Here is a 20,132-nt window from a genome sequence, read left to right as displayed (position 1 = left end):
CCCACCACACAGCAACACCACAGTCACGGAGACGCGGAACGGGAGTCACGGAGACGCGGAACGGGAGTCACGGAGACGCGGAACGGGAGTCACGGAGACGCGGAACGGGAGTCACGGAGACACGGAATGAGTGGCTTCATTCAAGCTTCACCCAGCTTGTTCAGCTGCTTCAGCCAGCTGTCAGTGACACAGCTTTTCTCCCTCCTGCTCGAGGGTACAAAGGCAGAGCCCCACTGGGCCATCAAACAACCACCTCTGGGCCTGCAGCCCTGGGCCCTGCATCGCACAGCAGGACTAGAGTTGGCACACAACCCTCCCAGATCCGGAAAACAAGGGGCAGGATAGCGGAGTTGTAGCCAAGGTGCTTGACTGGGCCCGGGAAGGTCGGTGGTTCCAGCCCCGGAGTGGCCATCATGAGATCAGAGCAGGTGTTGAGCCCTTGAGCAAGGACCTTGAACCCCACATTGCACCAGGGGGGATTGTCTCCTGTTTAATCCAAACAACTAAATCAAAGTTAAATAACTAATGTAAGGGAACACGGGCTGAAGTAAAAAAGAGCTGTTCCAGGTTCTTATTCAGTGCCGTTACCCAGCCAACGGAGAAGAGTAATCCTTTGTGAAATACCCCCTTTTCCAGAACCTGCATTCTACACTGCCGGCACTGATGGAATAAAGCCTTTCATTCTGACAGACTATACCCAGGTATCCCTGTAATACAGCCGTTTATGCAGGCGCAGGTGAACCAGATCCCATGGCAGGAAGACCACTGAGGGAAGGGGTAGAGTGCTGTATACTCGAAGTCTGACGGTGTAAGGAAGGGAATGGAATATTTACAGCACAGCACAGCTAAATTCATTCAACATCAAGGACCCTCTGCATTCCGCCCCTGAAATGGTGATATTGGATGAGAATCTTGAGGTTTCGACAGTGTGGCTGAGGCAAGGAGCGAGACCACTGATCCTGGATCAGCCGGTGACAGGAAGCAGCTACAAACAGATTGAGAAAGAGAGGGGAGGAGGAGGAGGAGGAGGAGGAGGTGGAGGAGACCCCAGATGTAGATGGAGGGGGGGGGGGGGGGGGAATGAGGGGGGGGAATGAGCTACAGTTTGCCGGAGGCTCATGGGCAGGCAGCCCAGTAATATCCTGGATAAAAACCAATCTAAAAAGTCCTAACTTTGCAGGACAGGGATGCCGACAATAATTAGACCAGCGATCCCACTCACATACCTTAGCTGGGAGCCAGCAAGGGCATGCTGGAGGGTCAGTGGGGGGGGTGTTCGGTGGGGGACCCATGGAGACAGAACATGTGGAAACCTAAGATACGATAGTCGGTTCCCCTCGAGTGAAACTGAGCCCAGCAGGTGTGGGTGTAAAATCTCAGAGTGTGAAATCTGTCAATTCTCTCTCCCCGGGCCATTGTTAGCGTCACCGTACACTGTAGGCTAGGTCACAGCGGAACATAAATAAGCTTTCACTCGAGTTACATCCAGGATTTGCATATGATCAGCGACATTCCCAACAATAATCTCGTTGACTAGCTCAATTATTATTTTTTTGACTCCACAGAAACCTAGGAAGTAACTTTGCAAGGTCATTTGTTTAGTAAAAGTGTAAGCTACTCAGGTAAGCAACTCAAGAGGAAAAGACTGACACAGGCAAATTGCTGCGGTCCCCTCGTTCGTAAAACTGATGAACACAGAAGAGACTCTGGACGGAGGTCACACACACACACACACACACACACACACACACACACACACACACACACACACACACACACACACACACACACACACACACACACACACACACACACACACACACACACACACACACACACACACACACACACACACACACTTCCGCAAACCTGGGAACAACCCTCAGATACAAACAAACCAGAGAGCTCTTGAAGGCTCCCAACGCAAGCGAGTCTGAAGAACAGTAAAGCATTGTTCTGGATTTTGCAGCATATGGGAAACATTCACTCAAATCGTTGCACTGGAGAGAATCATTAGTTGTTGGCGCTCTGGGTATTGACCGTAAACAAGGACACTATAACAGGGGGGGAGAAAAATGTTTTGCTTTCCTGTGTGGTTGCGGCAGCTACTGCTACCAACCAAAAAAAAAAAACCCCAAGTAGACAAATGGCAACATCGTGTAGATGACACAAATTCACCCCGAGGGGATTTCATGAAGCAGGGTTGGGTTACAACAGAGTTAGCTGGATAACTGCGCTGAGTAAAACCCGAAACACTGAGGTAAAATAAATAAATAAAATAAAATAAAACAAAATAAGTAAAAAGTCATGTTCCAGATTTGGGAGGGTTCCAGGTTTTACTTGGTACAGTTATCCAGCCAACTCAGGGCCCTGGACTGCTGAACAAGTTTCCATTGGAACAGCCTCATCCCTCACTGAGGTGACACTCTTCTCTCTCTCTCCACTCTTCTCTCTCTCTTCTGTCCCAGCGGGACTCTTCAGAAGATACGTTTTTTTTCTACATGCAGTGTAGAAAAAGCTGACTTTTATCCAAAGCGAGTTCCAGGTGATTAGACAAAGCGGGGGACAATCCCCCTGGAGCAATGCAGGGCTAAGGGCTTTGCTCAAGGCCGCAACATCTGTGTGGATCTTATCGTGGCTACACCGAGGCTTGAACCACCAGCCTTCCGGGTAGCAGTCATGTACCTTAACCACGAGGCTACATGCTGCGCCTACAGGTTCTGCAGCAGTAATGATACGGCAGGGCTTGAGACCAGCGTGCCGTGGATAATGGAGGCACACTTTGCGGCCGTTAGCCAGACAGCAGGGAGGGAGGGAAGAGGGCGTAATCACTCTTTTCCCTTTCTCCCCGCCTGTCCTCTGAGACAGAGGGGCTGATTCTGGGAGGTCACAGCCAGCCAGCTGCTGCAGTGTTTGACCCCAACCACAGACCCTGTTCTGTTCCCTCTCCTCTCTCGCTCTCCTCTCTCTCCCCTCGCTCACTCACACTCTCTCTCCCCTCGCTCACTCACACTCTCTCTCTCCCCTCGCTCACTCACACTCTCTCTCTCCCCTCGCTCACTCTCTCTCTCTCCCCTCGCTCACTCTCTCTCTCTCCCCTCGCTCACTCTCTCTCCCCTCTCTCACTCCTCTCACTCCTCTCACTCCTCTCACTCCTCTCACTCCTCTCACTCCTCTCACTCCTCTCACTCCTCTCACTCCTCTCACTCCTCACTCCTCACTCCTCACTCCTCACTCCTCACTCTGCTCTCCTCTCCCCCCACTCCTCCTCCTCCTCCTCCTCCTCCTCCTCCTCCTCCTCCAGCAGGGAACGGCCAGAGGTTCTCCACACCGAGCCCTGAGGGATTCAGGGAAGCCATTTCATTGGCTGAGTCATTCCCTCTCTCATCTCTCACACTGTTAATTACACTCAGCAGGGCGGCTCGGACTGCGGCCCCTAAACCCCAGCCAACTCCCCATCACTCTCACAGCCAGCCTGTCATCAGGAAGTGTGTGTGGACAGGCCATCCAGCGGACACACACACACACACACACACACACACACACACACACACACAATCAATGTTTCTCCAGGGAAGTTTCCACCACATTCAGGGAAGCTCTAAATCAAAGGGCAAATTTCCCGCTTGGGGCAATTTGCCATAATATCTCCGGCTCTTAGACCACTGTGTAGGTGGTACAAAGTAGTGATAAGTGTCCCGCCTTCCCATGATGGGAAAAAAAAGAAAGAAAAAAAAAAAATCTATCGGCCTGTCATATTTGATCATTTCTGTTTGAATGTGATTACATCTGGCTTCCAACACCAATTTACACGCCATTATGGAAGGTTAGAGCCAACGACACAATTACCTGTGAACGATCACCAAATTTATTCCACTGAATTCCCATTTGATAACAATTTACTCACGCTCATAGGGACAGAATGTTTTGAATTATTCCACCCATTCTAAAGCTGTGCTACTTTCAGGTTAAGGCCTTGGCAGAAGTGTGACACTGCAGTGAGAAATGACGACCAGCCTACACCACTAACCATCGCAATAACCAATTACTCTACATGCAGCATCGATCATGCCCTGGGTGTGTCGAAGAGTCCTAACCTAGCGAGACACCTAACCCCCTGAAATGCTCCTGACCTTGGATGCTCCTTGCATGGCAGCCAATCGCTGTTGTTGTGCGAGTGTGTGTATGAATGGGTGCATGAGAAGCCTCAATTGTACAGCGCTTTGGATAAAGGCGCTATATAAATGCCAACAATTTACCATTCACTCTGTCGGGACCACTTTGACGGATTTCACAAACGATGTACAGATCACGCTCAGTGCGCACACGACACACAGCAGTCTCGCTCAGAACAGCACAGCTGCAGAACCACACCCTCCCCGAGGCAGGCTAAATAACGGGGCTGAAGTCAGACGCGGTGGAGCTGCTCGACGAAGCGAAGCCCGGTGAGTCTGGGCATCTGGCAGGTCCTCAGAAGGCCGTCAGAGGAAGGGCCGAATCTGAAGGGCCGTGCATCACAGAGAGGTTCAGCAGAAGAGAAGGGCACTGAACTCTCACTCCAGATTCACGCAAAGTCTGTTTGTATTGTGATAATAATAATAATAGTAACTTGTTAGTTAGCTGACGCTTTCATCCAAAGCGACTTAGTTGATTAGACCAAGCAGGGGACAATTCCCCCACCAGGAGCAATGCGGGGTTGAGGGCCTTGCTCAAAGGCCCAACAGCTGAGCGGATCTTAGCGTGGCTACACCGGGGCTTGAGCCACCAACCTTTCCGGGTCCCAGTCATGCACCTTTGCCACTAGGCTACACGCCCCAAGAAAACATGTTTGGAGGAACACATCCTTGTTCCTCATCCAAACAGTTTGAAGCCAAGCCAGTTGCAGACGTGGCAGATGGAGAGGGGGATCCACCGGTTGACCAGTTACAAGTCACGCATTGCTGTAAATGAGAAATACTTCCGTAAAAGAATGCGCTCATGTTTTCTCGGTCAAGGCGGTGAAAAAGGAAAATGACTGGAACAAGTCCAAAGTCAATTTGGGCAGACTCCGTGTTCGAGGGGACTGGGACTGGTTATTTCGTTCCAAGCAGCAAGCGTACCTGCCAAACAAACAAAGATCTACTGCAGTCTGCTTTCCACAGAATCTCCACGGCCCCAAACAGAGTGGGCGTGCATTCAAAGCAGAGTCCTGCGCCAAGCCCGTCCGTGGACCGCAGAGCGGGAACGGCCACACCCGGTCCTGCAGAGACTCCAGGAATGCAGAACAGACACTGAACACGAGCCACGTCCCTCATTTCTTCCCTGAACACCAGCGAGATCAGCCTCATTTCACCCCTGAACGCAAACGATAGCAGCCACATTTCTCCCCCTGAATACAAGCCATATCAACCTCATTTCTCCCCTGAACACAAGCGATAGTCTCATTTCTCCCCTGAACACAAGCGATATCAGTCTCATTTCTCCCCTGAACACAAGCGATGTCAGCCACAGTTCTCCCCTGAACACGGGCGATATCAGCCCCGTTTCTCCGGTGCCTGCAGGGAGGCCGAGGAGAGCCACAGGAAGGTGCTTTATTCTCATTCAGATCACAGGGCCCTGCCGACGCGTCCTGCTGGATAAACGGCCCCATCATCAGAGCGTCGTGCCCCAGACAGACACAGCCCACCTCCCCCACGCGCCGCGGGCCGCGGAGAGAGAGAGAGAGAGAGAGAGAGAGAGAGAGAGGCAGGGCAGTGTGCCTCCTCCCTCTCCCTCTCCCTCTCCCTCTCCCTCTCCCTCTCCCTCTAACGCGACAGACCCCTGAAAGTGCCATCCCCGCTTCTGCCTGGTCCTCCAGCACGATCCATCACTCCTGCCCTTTTACGGGAATTGAGATGGATTCCGCGCAGGTGAAACGAGAGGCTGGAACGGGACGACGGCCGTCTTCAGAGAAAGCCGGGCGCTGCCAGGGGGAGATAACGGCGATCCGAGCGTGACTCATCCGCCCGAACCGGCACCCCGTTCTCCCAGGAACCTCCCGTTAAACCGCCAGCACGCCACGCCACCGCGCTCTCTCCGCGCGGGCGAAACGATCCCCGAGGAACCGAGTACCCTGGTGTAAAAATCCAGCTATGAAATACCAGCTACGAGCCCGTCTCAAAACCTACCATGGGCTGGTCAAACCATGTTGAGGATCGAGCTGGTTGGTGAACTGGTCAACCAGCTACCAGCTGTTCCAAAACCTAGCTTGAGCTGTTTTTTTTTTCAGCAGGGTAGTGAACTACTTCAGGGCATCTGTACAGTGAGTGGTGATATGATCATTAGTCTGAACCAATGGTATTTTTGTTAGTTGTAGCTACATAAAGCGGGAACACTGTAAAAGACAGCCCTTAGAATAAGAATTGCATAGCACCATTATAAGATGGCCCAGCTGTAGTCCCAGCTGTTTGTCCATCAGTTCTTAAAGGTGTCATATTATACACCTTTCCATGGTTTTATTTCGGTCCAGATATCCATACGACGTCTGTGTACCAAAAATAATCTAAATCCAGTTTACATGCTGATTCTCCAGCACCTCTCATGAGCTTTACCAAGAACAGGCTGTTTTACTGACTGTGTCTTTAAGGCTTATTGATGCCAGTGAACCACTGTTCTGATTGGCTGGCCATCTGTGCAGAGCGCCTGAGTTTGTTGTGATGTCACAACTTCACCGAAGTCCAAATGGCTCGTTGAAATGCGGATTGCGTGGATTTATTTGGGGACTGTCCGTTTTGATACTTTCACAGGTGTTCGTCTACCAACTTCAACTCCTTTATAATCCCCATAGCAATGGAAATCATTCTCCATAATATGGGACCGTAAAAAAATAAATAAAAAGTGTTCTGTGAAGATCAAACAACCTCTTATCTGGAGGCTGCTGCAGCACACACTTTCAGACGGACACACACGCACACCGATGCACATCTCAAAGACCAGTGCATCGTCGCATCGCCGGCTTCCACACTGGTTCCTGTGAAGATGCAGCGGGGCGTAGCACCACGTCCGGTGGCTGCAGGCAGAGGGAATTTTCTGGAACCACCGACACGCTCGCGGAGTTCTCCCAGGCCCGGAAATCTCCGCAAATGATTGTTAAGTCGGGTGATTCATAAACTGCGAAGAACGGCAAAGGTCCATCAACAAGCACACACTGGCCAGGGGCACGAGATGAAGAATGGACCATGCTGTGGCCATACGGTGTATAAGGGTAAAGTAAAATCCACAGTCACAGTTGGAATGAGTCAGATTTTCTTGTACAAATTGTTTACTTTCAGTACACTTTGTAGTGCATGTCATCTTGCATTGTTCATGACAACCTCTTATTACAATCTGGTCAGTGTGGGATGTGTGATTTTTTACCTAATACACAGAACATTACAATCAAGTGCTTTTTCCTTTTTCTTTTTTTTTTCCCCCCACTGTTTATAGTCGCAAGCACGCAATGCCTTTTGCAGAAATTCAGTGTAAGGACACGAGAAATCTCACCTCAGTTTAACCCATGAAAACTTAAATCATGTGGTCTGTCGGATGCCTCAGAGGGAGAATAACTGCCCTTGCAACGAGCCAGCTTGCAAATTATTCAAATTCCATCTCGGTGTCAGGTTTCACAGGCCCCGGGGGACTATCAACAGCCAATGAAATCGAGCCGCTCAATAACGCAAGGTGCCAATAATAACCAGCCGATCGCTGTGGCACAGTGAGAAAGGAGGGGGGCAGGATGACACAAGTGTTAAAGCGTTAAAGACGTGAGCGTCAATCCAAAATTACCCACCCTGCAGGAGCTCGAGGACCAGGGGTTTATTCAGCCGTCATGAACGCACGAGGGTTCATCTGATCCAATCATAACAGGGTTTATTCAGCGGTGATGAACACACAAGGGTTCATCTGATCCAATCATAACAGGGTTTGTTCAGCGGCGATGAACGCACGAGGAACTGCGAAGAACGGCCTGTAGCATAGTGGTTATGGTAAATGACTAGGACAGGCAAGGTCGGGGGTTCGAATCCCAGTGTAGCCACAACAAGATCATCTCCACCGTTGGGCCCTTCAGCAAGGCCCTTAACCCTGCATTGCTCCAGGGGAGGATTGTCTGCTGCTTAGTCTAATCAACTGTACGTCTCTCTGGATAAGAGCGTCTGCCAAATGCCAATAATGTAACGAGGGTTCATCTGATCCAATCATAACAGGGTTTATTCAGCAGTGATGAATGCATGAGGGTTCATCTGATCCAATCATATCATGACCAAACAGAGTATAGCTTCAGAGAGAAGAAATGGCAACTGGTCTGGACACACACTTTGGAGGATGCGTCTGGTTTTGGCCTACAAATTTGGATCTCGGAAAGAGTAGGGAGGGGGGCTTAACAGCTGCAATTGGGAATAATAAAAGCATTTTGAGACTGAAATGATTTTTGAAAATACAAAACTGTTTTAGAAGCACAGAGGGAAGTAATTTGCACTCAGGATGCAAGAATGCTTTGACTGAAAATAGCTGCTACTCCAGAGGCTCGGAGCATTGGTTGACAATAAATACAGGAACAGAAAGTACACACTGATTGTATCAATAAAAAAAATAATAATTGAGAGCATTTATATAATTTATTAAAATTGCCTTGGGACCAATATGGGTTGTGATTGCACCAATGTAGTTACCGTTTCAAATGATCGGGTTGATTTTTCATTCCTCAGTTAGCAAGACATACAGCACAGTGCTTTCCTGTTCTAAACTGAAGTATATTTTTGCTTTGATAATTTTCTTCAGTAGCTCTGCAGGAAATCTTTTCCCAAATCCACGACCTGTCAGTTGTCTCACCACAGCAAAAATACAGACAAGAAAACGCCTCCGAGTTCAGAATCAGGCTAGAAATTATTCAGTGAGAATTTCCCAATTTCCCTTCACAAACAGAACTCCTTTGGGGCCCCCGTCACCTTCGAGGTGATTACGATGACGCAAAATCGGGAATCTCTACTCCAGAAATGAACACAAAGTGTTTAAAAGGTGAGATTGAAACCGCGTTTCACACAGACATGACACCTCTGAAGGCAACACGTTTTGGGCCTCGTTTATGAAGCCAAAATTAAAACAAATTGATAAATAAAACATGAAACTGACATTAAAACGTTAACATGTACACAAACTCCAAAGTATGTGCACAAACTCCTTGTGGCCATGCCACCGGACTGGAGGGTTGGCACATTCTCTCCAGACGTGAGAATATTTCGCCGATGCCCTCGCATATGGAGATGCGTAGGGTGTTTGGTGAGGCGTGAGAATTCGTGTGATAAGCACAGTAAGACGCAATGTTGTAGGAAATTAACTAGGCTATTGCAGCATTTGCTGTTAAGTGTTTATGAAAAATAAAACAGCCTAAATAAAAATGAAAAGTAAAAGTACATTTATGGCTTTAAAATGTAATCAATTTAAATGTACATCATAATGAAACAGAAACGCAGTATAATTGAGAGCTACATTCAAAACAAGCAGAGGAAGGCTTGTACCGACGGCCATCAATGAGCACTCTATTGAAATAAAATGCAATACTGCAAAAACATAAAAATGCTTGAAAAAAATAATGGCATTTGTGTGTGAATGAGAATTTGGACAGAGGCGCTATATATCAATGCCGACCATTTACCATTCGCCATGTGCCAAAGGTTTCGCAGGGAGCATATGCAGCAGAAACCCCAGCCAAATATCTGAGGGTTTTCACTAGGAGTTCATAAGCTTGAGCATCACCCTGGAGCAACGCAGGGTTAAGGGCCTTGCTCAAGGGCCCAACAACCGCGTGGATCTTAAGTCCCAGTCGTGTACCTTGGCCACGAGGCTACAGGCTGCCCTCTTTTTTAATTTGTTATCAACGGATAATGCACTGGAAGGATTAGGAACATTTATTCAACCGTGTGGACATTTTATCAATCGTAGGATGAATTTAGGAGATGATTTCACGCTCACAAGAGCCCTGCTATCTAAAGCCGTGCAAGAGAATGCCCGAAAGGGGTGCTTCCTAAACTGCAAGCAAATGCAAACAGAAAGAAAATCTCAAACAAATCCCACTTTTCCTTTCTCGTTTACATTGACTCCCTGCCCGAGGTCAAAGGTACCTGGCACGTCGCTATGACTCCAGCGTCACACCTGGGACACGGGAACAGGGCTAATGACATCATATCATTTATAACGGGGAGTGAGGTTCCATCTGGCAACAGTGTGGTCTGAATTGTGCATCAGCCTCTGCACACATATCTTACCCAACACATTCCACAACAGCGTGGTCTGAACTGCGTGAAGCTCCGCACACTGAATAATTTACCCAACACATTCCACAACAGCGTGGTCTGAACTCTGCATAAAGCTACGCACACAGAAATCTTACCCAACACATTCCACAACAGAGTATTCCCCAGGGAGCAGCCACAGTGACGATTACACACACACACACACACACACACACACACACACACACACACACACACACACACACACACACACACACACACACACACACACACACACACACACACACACACACACACACACACACACACACACACACACACGGTCTTGTGACCTCTAAACAGAAACTAAACACTACCCGTCTTTTAAACAACAGACTACTACACATTACAGCAGTCTCTAGGGCCTAAACAACCACCCTAAACCAACCTCTGCGGACCAATGAATTTTCCAGCTCAACTGCAACACAAATCAGCTTTATCCAGGCACGTCAACACAGTTCTAAATTAGTATAAATTCTTTTCATGACGCGGTATGACAATTAAAAAGCCAATTTTGATCCAAGTATTTAAATCAAACTAATGCGAACACAAAGCAATCCAGATGAATCGGTTTTGTTTCTGGATAGCCTCAAAACGGATTAGCCTGGATGCCGAACCTCGAAGGCAGACAAGAGACAACACCAGCAAACTACGCTGAATGAAAAGCTTAGCGTGGGTATCCTAAAACTCATCCTAATGGGTATTCCTGAAGCTCATCCTAATGGGTATTCCTAAAACTCATCCTAATGTGTATTCCTAAAGCTCATCCGAATGGGTATTCCTAAAGCTCATCCCAACGGGTATTCCGAAAACTCGTCAGAATAATATTCAGATTAGCGTTTAGCTAATGCTCTGCGGCAGTGTCGTCGATGCTTTCTCTGCTGAAGTCAACGTTTGCCTCTTACATCTGTCGTCCATTTCCTCCCCGGCGGCGAGGCCTGAAGGGTGGGGGACAGTGGAGGAGGAGGGCCTCTGCAGGTCAGAGCAAACTGCGATGGCCTGGCCCGTTTGCCCAGCTGTGGACACACACACACACAGCCAGCCCCACCGCTCAGCACACACAGAGGGACAAAGGCACAGAGAGAGGGTGTGTGCTTAATCACACATTCAAACACAAACCGCCAAGAGGCTTGGCAATGTCACCAAAAAAAAAAAATGAATAAATAAAAAAAATAAAATCCAATCTGACGGACCGAGCGAGGATTTCTCCACTGGAACCCTGTTCCGCAGCACTTTGAACTCCCACACGGAGCTTCCAGCAGCCTGTGATCATGCAAATGTCTCTGACTGTACCGGTGCTGTATCTGCACTCCCGAGACCGCTCTCAAGTGCCTTTTCAGAAGGGGAAGCGTGATAAGCCACGGTTTTATCAACAAGCCAACTGACAACAAGCGGAATCGCCACCTCGGGGGGCAGCGCGGTGAGAGATGTCTCGCACGAGCACAGGGGGAATGTACCGGGCCGGTATACACCATTACCATCAGACCACTAGGCCACTATTCAGTGTTACCAGCAACAGTCCACTATGCCACGATACACTGTCACCACCGACAGACCAGACAACCTCATGGATGGATAATGAAGAGGAAGGTAAAAACGACCATGCAATCACTCCCTCCTCCTTCCCCAACGTTACAATGCGCGCTTTGTCACAGGCAATTCCACAATCTGAAAAACCAGAAGCATACATGCTACGAAATACACACTATTTAACCGCCTGATACATAACATTAGCATTAACACCCAATCGACCATCTTGCAGGACTATTTTGTGAAGGAGGCTAAACCGTATTTTCAGTGTCTGGTGTATAATCTTTCATGCACTTTTGGAAAAGGCCCAGGTTTCTCCAGGCCTCAGGCCTGTGGCCTACACAAAGCAGAGAGCCACAAAACAGCTTGGGGGGCGGCTGGAAATATGAAGCAAAAAGCAGAAAAATTAAATAAATAACAGCCCTGTGTCTGAGACCGCCCAGACCAAAAGACCAGCGAATCTCACCGGAGTCCCCCCCCCCCAGGGAAACAACTTTCGCACTGGGCCGATTGCAGCGCACGTCACCCAAAATAGAAGAGAGAAAAGCTCATTTCCACCCAGACCGGAAGCAAAGAGGCCGCCAGCTTCAGGCCCCGGCAACGTCACAACGTGCCCTCCGGCGTGTGTTTTAATGGCACACTGCGCTGCCACAGATTGAGTGGTAATATAACCCGGGCCGCAGAATCACGACGCCTCAGCCACGCCACCATGGCCCCATCCGCTCCGCGCTTCCTCCGAGCCGCTACCGAACAGACGGGGCCGACCGTCTGCTGACGCCGCATCATCTCCGGCAGCCAGACGCGTAAGGGCGCTACGAGACCGGGGGCTGGAGGGGGCTGGAGGGGGCTGGAGGGAGATGGAGGGAGATGGAGGGAGATGGAGGGAGATGGAGGGAGATGGAGGGAGATGGAGGGAGATGGAGGGAGATGGAGGGAGATGGAGGGGGATGGAGGGGGATGGAGGGAGATGGAGGGAGATGGAGGGAGATGGAGGGAGATGGAGGGAGATGGAGGGGGATGGAGGGGGATGGAGGGAGATGGAGGGAGATGGAGGGAGATGGAGGGAGATGGAGGGGGATGGAGGGGGATGGAGGGGGATGGAGGGAGCTGGAGGGAGCTGGAGGGAGCTGGATGGGGCTGGAGGGAGTGCAGGTTCCAGCACGCCACGCTTTTACCTCATTAAAAGCACCACAGCGACGCGCCCCAGAAAACATGACTCAGAGGAAGAACAGGACCGTCACGCTCCAGCGGACTCCGTGATCGCTACGCCAACATGAAAGAGTTCTGATTAAAGTCCCCTCCCCACCACACGCACGTGCGCGCGCAAAGAATAGGTTAACAGTATCACAATAACCCAATTTGAAAAACCGTTCAACATAAAAATATTTTTGGTAGCTGTTTTTCCATCATCCGCGACGCATGCTACATTCACAGCGTGGAGCAGAGGGGAATGTCACAAACTTACACGTGGACAAAACGACTGCCAGAAACTAAATATGGCACTCGGCTTCTTTTAGAGCAAACTCACAGACACCACAAAGCACTTGTGCAAGGGACCAACTCAGCCAGTCAGCTAAGAGACAGGCAGGTCAGCAGATACGGGATATAGATATAGGTGTGATTCAAGGAGAATAAACGGCAATCATCGTCATTTAATCTGAGGTGGAATTAAAAAATGAAAACCCTTCCAAAAAATAGAAGGGTACTACAGTGTCACTGAGAACTTCCAATGCAATCATCATCATCATCATCTGCCAATTTCAATTCAACCCCAAGATGAAATACTGTACAGTGGTTTGGTCAATATGTGCCATCCCTGCAAGTCGTACAATCCACAATGCGCATATCACCTCTGTACATGCAACCATTTATGATATTATGAAGTTCTTTCTCTATGTAGTAAATCGCACAGTATTGTAATTGTGGAATTTTTGCTGGTATCTGGTACTGGAGCCAACTTTTTGTTATGACAATACCCACACACATTCCTGCCAAAGTCTCAGACACAACACCACAAAACCAGCATTTCTCACAACCGCAATGCAAGCGGTGAGTCACAGGTGAGACGGTGCTTATTCTCCATTTTGCGTCGTTTCAGAGGAGACTACGTGCCCCATCAGCCATGTCAGCTATTTGTTACTGCAGAGTCTACAGGAAGACCGGAGGATTCGGTGAACAGTTAAATGGAAGTATACAGGCCTTGATTGCAAACTCTAGCGCACTGTGGGGAGAGAAGTGTGCGTTGTTTGGCCCCTGCTGGCACCAGCACTCAAACAATACAGCCCAGAATTTATGTCCATGTTCAGCTGCAGGTAGCAAGAGCTCCTCAATATTTTAAAGCAAAATTATCAGCAAACAGACCACCACCCGGCTGTCCGGAGCCTTTCAAATCCTAGTGGACTTCAGCCCCAAAGCCTGTAGCCTAGTGGCTCAGGTACATGAGTGGGAACCGGAAGGTTGGTGGTTCAAGCCCCGGTGTAGCCACAATAAAACCCACACAGCTATTGGGCACTTGAGCAAGGCCCTTAACCCCACATTGCTCCGGGGGGGATGGGGGGTTGTCCAAATTATTATATTTATATGGTTCAAGTACCTGAAGTTCCCATTTTAGCATCCAATAAAAGCGAGAATCACACCCAAAGGAAAAAAAGATTGGTATCTATGGGTGTGGGATTTCATCAGTGCCTCATCTAAATAAAGAGAAAGCAGCCTCTTCTCAACAACAGTGGCACTATAGCAACTGTGATCCTATAGTAACAATGAGGCAACCACAAAATAAAGTGTCTGTATTGAGCTGAATCATTACTACCAATGTTCTTCAGCAAGACTATTCGGGGACAAAATGCAGCCAAATTGAAAATATAATTTGAAGAATCAAAAATAATTTGAAGCAATGCATGACTGCAGGAAATCGCAACCCGCTGCTAAATCAGCGACCACAGAATGAGAGAGGAACAACAATGGAATGTAGAGAAACCACCCCGGCCACTTTTCACTGGCTACCACCAACATGCTCACGCTGGCTATGATGAAAATACTCTCGCAGCATGTAACGAAAATAGTCTCGCAGCATGTAACGAAAATACTCTCGCTGGATATAACGGACATCCTCACGCCGGATATAGCTAACATACTCGCGCCGGATATAACTAACATACTCGCGCTGGCATCAGTGAAAACTGAAGCGCAGTCTGAAGCCTCAGGTACATGAGGCACCTGGAAGGTTGGTGGTTCAAGCCCCGGTGTAGCCATAAGATCCGCACAGCTGTTGGGCCCTTAAGCAAGGCCCTTAACCCCTCCGGGGGGGATTGTCCCCTGCTTATTCTAATCAACTGTAAGTCACGTTGGATAATGGCGTCAGCTAAACGACAAATTACTTATTTGTATTAGTATATCTATTATTACCATCTAATAATCTCATCCCTGGTGATGCCAATTCCATCTAGATAGACATTTGCACGCAGAGCGATAATTAATTTGCGGAAATCATTGGTGGAGTTCTGTACATTTCAGTTGAAAATTAACTTGTATAAATGAGTGTTTCAACACAGACAGTGGCTGGACAGTTTAATGGCTGGCTTCTAATTGGGTCCTGCGTACTAAAGAGACCAATTTGATGAATGATATCAGTTGAGCTCAAATTAGTGACACTTACTGTAGCAGGACATCTCATTGAATCATAATCAGTGCCATGGGGTGGAAAGGAGGATATTTTCTTAAACACAAAAGAAACGTGAAGACAGGAACGGGGGGGGGGGGAGGGGGGGGGGATTAAAAAAATAATAAAAAAGATAAACTGGACTCATTAACTGGCACTCCAATTTACCAAATCTACATGGTTTCCAAAGCCCACGAGCACACATAATAGCCAGCCAGCCAGCCCGCCGGGCCCCCCCACTTTAGCTCCATTGGCCGGAAAAAATATGTATTTAAGACAAAGAATCCACGTTACCAGCACAGAAGATGTACCAAGCAGGCCTGTGTCGCTTCTTATTCTGTTAATGAGAGAGCGGAGCCTACCCATTACACAATAAGAGAGGGCGGGGCATTAAGTAGTGTGGCCAAGACCAAGAAATAACTGAAGGAGGATGTCACATGGGTCAAACATGTGATCACGAGGAGAGGGCACAGAGGGGCTTATATTCGCATAGATGTCAGTGGCTTCAGTGAAAAGCCTTGCACAGTAAGTCTGCTGTTGGAGAAGCTCCCCCAGTTAAAATGCCTCCATTCCCTTTATCTAACACCCCTTTGTCCATGTGGCTGCACTAGGGGCTGGTGAACAGAGTGGGGGGGGGGGGGACACCAGAAGTTGATTTATAATATAGTCATTCGTTATTTAGCTTACGCGTCAATACAAAGCGACAAACAGTTGATAAGACTAGGCAGGGGACAATCCCACCTGGAGCAATAGGGGGTTAAGGACCTTGCTCAAGGCGGTGCAGATTTCATTGTACTGGGGCTTGAACCAACAACCTTCCGGGTCCCAGTCATGTACCTTTCGCCACCTGGCTACAGGCTGCCCCGGCGGAGCAGAGGGAGACCCAGAGGTTGATTTTGGGTTCCGAAAAAAACCTGAGCGAATTTGGAAACGTGCGTCTTCCTCCCACACGCACTGCAGTGAGTGCAGGACGGCCCAGAGACCTGCAGCCCTGCAGTCTGTCCTGTCCGCTGGCACCCGAGGGCATGGGCCAGAGCCAGTTCAGCCTGCGCAGAACATCCACTGAGACTCGCCAGAAGTTTGTCCACACCGTGCCCACATGGCCAGTGTGCAAGTAAGGAAGGTGCTTTCCGAGACAAGGGAGGCTGGATAGAAAATATGCTACCCACTACGACACGTCACCACTCACAGATGAGATGAAGCCAATCTTCTGGCTTCCTGATTCCTACATGAAGGGTCCTACAGGATGGCACGTTATAGTGTCAGAAACACAATAAAAACAGGACTATGGACTTCTTTAATTACTTACCTGACCTGTCTGAATTCCAACTATGCATTTTAAAACATTTTGTCAGTCTGTATATGTATGTTTTTTTTCTATTGCGTGTGTAAACACAGTTAAATGCAAAGGAGATTTTTTTTGTTTTTTGTTGTTGCTTTGGCTCTTTACCCAGCACACTGGATTCGAACCAAAAGGAGGTTAAAGTGCGCAGTGTCCGTTTTAATTTGAGGGAATCTACTTCCATATCTGGTGATCCGTGGAACGCTCGGACATACAGCCTACGTAGCAATCTCCTGTCATTATGGTTAGGCCGAGCTCCTTTTAAGTTAGCGAAGCCACAGTACTAAATTCCCTTGTGGAAAGGGCAATTGGTATTGCAATGAAAACTAAAAATCGTCTAAGCCCACCAATTGCCAATTGGTAAGTTAAACAACGGAAAACAGCTATATGGGCAAAATGCTTAGTGGTTTAAATCGTACAAATACTTGGGATTTAACAGTCTAGTCCTAAAACGCATTAAATCACTTAAGGCATAAAGTAACTTGACGTTAATCAGCAATGTAAAAAAACTTCCCCATCTGACGTCTGCCCATTTTGTATCGCAAAGTTGGCAAACACCATTTCGATGGCTTTTTTGTCTGAAACAAATGTCGAGCCTAACGTTATCTGCAACAACGTTTCACCAAGCTAAAGCTCAAAACGTAAGAACCAACAATGCTGAGCAACATTAATAGCAAAGCAATGAGGTAGTAGCCGGTGAATGCTTTGCGTTATTGTTGAGCCCAAAGCACAGTAGCTTGCTGTTTTCTACAGCCAGAGAAAAAAAAAATAGCTTAAGTAGTACGCGTCAGCACAGGAACTGAGTAACGGTAGCTAGCCAGCTAGCTCGGGCACCTTAATCGCCTTCAGATCATCTAACGAGCACTAGTGCCATTGCCGTCCGAGCAGGTAACGAGCTTACGGTCCATTTCCTGAAGCTACTGTTGACACCGAGTTACTCTCCAGAAAGCAATCAACCTTATGTTTTCCTAGCTAGCTATATATAGGCTACGAACCCCGGGATATAATCTGGATTCGTTTGCCAAGTTACCTTCCATGGCCTTGGAAATTAGCTGTAAATATAACACATAGTCACTTAGCCACCTAGTTAGCAATCCAGTTAGCTAACGATAGTACAGCCTGCCTCCCGTCTGTAGCGACGTTAGCTAGCTACTACGCTTATTTTCTTCAAGCACATATTAACGTTAGCCATGTCATTACAAAATGGACCCTCCTTCACTTATATTTAGAAAACTGTGCTGCGTGGTCCACAGCAGTAGGTAATTTCCGGAACGCCATGCAAAACTGGCGTAGAGACCGACTGCAGAGTGGGGGAGTGCAGCCCGTTCACCGTCGCATCGATACCGCAAGCAATTGATGCAGACCACAGTGTCCCCCCTCCCTCCATCCATCCATCCATCCATCCACCCATCTCAGCTTCGCTCGATCCCAAACCGCAGGCACACCCAATGTTTTTCTTCAATCACACAGTCGCCCCTTTTCATTCTCACCTCTTTTTTATCTTGAAGACACTCCAGAACGGCCAAGTTATTGTTCCAGGTGTGCTTCGGGCAAAGCCGGGTCAAGTCCTCTCGACAGGCCTCCTCTTCGGCCAGCTTCCAGCCGGTCGCCCGACGGGGCTGCGAGGCCCCGGCTGCCTGAACAGGATTCCCCGCAGGTGGAAGTGCACCTGGAAATTGAGGGTTTCCTTTGTTCGGGGGAACATTAATGTTAAGGTTGCCACTGTCTTGCGGTCTACCGTTAGCTCCGCGAACGCCGCATACGTAGATCGACACAGACATCAACAGTAGGAGCAGCTGAACACGTCTACACGCCGCCATCTTCGGGGAAATTGCTACAGCAGGACGGCAGTACGCCACTTCAGCTTAGAACGTCGGCGTGCGTGTTGTAGGCAGTCCGACTCATAGATATAAACTGACTAGATCGGTGACGCCCATCGAAGTACCACTGTGTACAACTACGACGGCCATGTTAGCAAGAATTTACGTAGGCAATAGTCGGAAGCTTGAACTGTTTATTTTTCGGTGCCGACACAACGGATCATAGCCTGCTGTTAGACATACAAAATAGATCTGAACCAAGAAACGTGACGAAAGTGCGACTCATCAGTTCTCTAACGCCAGTTTTCTTTCCCATGTATGCCTTCCAAACGTATCTTGATATTATATATCTATATTCTGTATCTGCCTACGCTTCTTAAGACTGCCTCAAACTATTGGATACCGTACAAAAATGTCATCTGAAAACAAACATTGCACGTTATTCGTAAAGTTTAGGTATTTAATATCTGCCTCTGACGTTTCTGTAAATTCTTCCGAAGAGATAACTTGCTAGCAAGAAAATATTGTTTCATATGACCGTTATACCTTATGACCCATACCCCCCAAGATAGTGAAAAAGTTAAGATTACAGTTACCTTCTTAGTTACATGCACAATGTATAAACAGAATTCATAGTTTGGCCTAGAACCATGCACATTAACGGTCACCCGACTTGATGGGCACACAGGCCAAGGTAGAATAGAGAGTTGTTAATTTCACGACTAGAATTTCATCTGGGAAGCAAGCCTTCCTAACAGGATTGTGGATTCCAACAATGATCAAGCTGGGTTGGCTATAAACACAATACCTTCCCACAATGCCCCATTTTTACACATTCCACCTTCAAATTACATTACATTACATTATTGGCATTTGGCAGTAGCTCTTATCCAGAGCGACGTACAACAAAGTGCATACCCATAACCAGGGATAAGTGCGCTGAAAGATCCTAGAGGGAAGTACAATTTCAATTGCTACCCATACAACAAAGATAAGGACCAGGGCCTATTTTTTATATATTTTTTAACAACAAATAAACAAACAACAAAGCAAAAGTGACCAAACTTAACTTTCCAAATACTGCTTACCTAGCCAACTAAAAATACCGAAACACAACGTAAATCACAAAGACAACAATTAAGGTTCACAGGGAGGTAGGGAGGGATGGGGAGAGGTGCTGCTTGAAGGGGCTAAAATGTCCTTCTTTAACCGAGACTAAACTAGTTCAAATACAAATACATGAACATTATTTAAAATGCAAAACAACTTTCTGAGAAAGTTTAAAGGTGACATTTAAACAAACACGACTTAAAATCACTTCTAAATTACATCGAAACTAGAAGGTTTAAATGTGTCCTGCTGACATTAGCCAACTCCACCATTGAAAACCAGATATACCCACGACATATACAAGATAGACATCTGAACTCCGCAAATCACAAATTGTAATGTCATTTAATGATTACATGGTTTTCAAAATCATAGCCAAAAAAATA

At 47.8% G+C, this 20,132-nt stretch overlaps 1 protein-coding gene across 3 annotated transcripts in view; it reads right to left on the bottom strand.

Moving 5' to 3' along the window:
- LOC133111306 (Golgi apparatus protein 1-like) overlaps window positions 1–18,721 on the bottom strand; it is a 62,379-nt gene extending 43,658 nt beyond the window's left edge. For 2 of the 3 annotated variants that reach the window (XM_061221512.1, XM_061221510.1), the window contains exon 1: window positions 18,307–18,721. In XM_061221512.1, the coding sequence (XP_061077496.1) occupies window positions 18,307–18,636 (330 nt within the window). In that variant the 5' untranslated portion in view covers window positions 18,637–18,721. The remainder of the gene's footprint in view (window positions 1–18,306) is intronic. The other variant, XM_061221513.1, reaches the window with a different exon arrangement.
- Between the last annotated feature and the right edge of the window lie 1,411 nt (window positions 18,722–20,132).

Source organism: Conger conger, chromosome 15 (assembly GCF_963514075.1).
Source record: "Conger conger chromosome 15, fConCon1.1, whole genome shotgun sequence".
Taxonomy (NCBI): Eukaryota; Metazoa; Chordata; class Actinopteri; order Anguilliformes; family Congridae; genus Conger; species Conger conger.
Note: the sequence above shows the minus strand (reverse complement) of the source record. Positions and strands in the feature narration are given on the sequence as shown.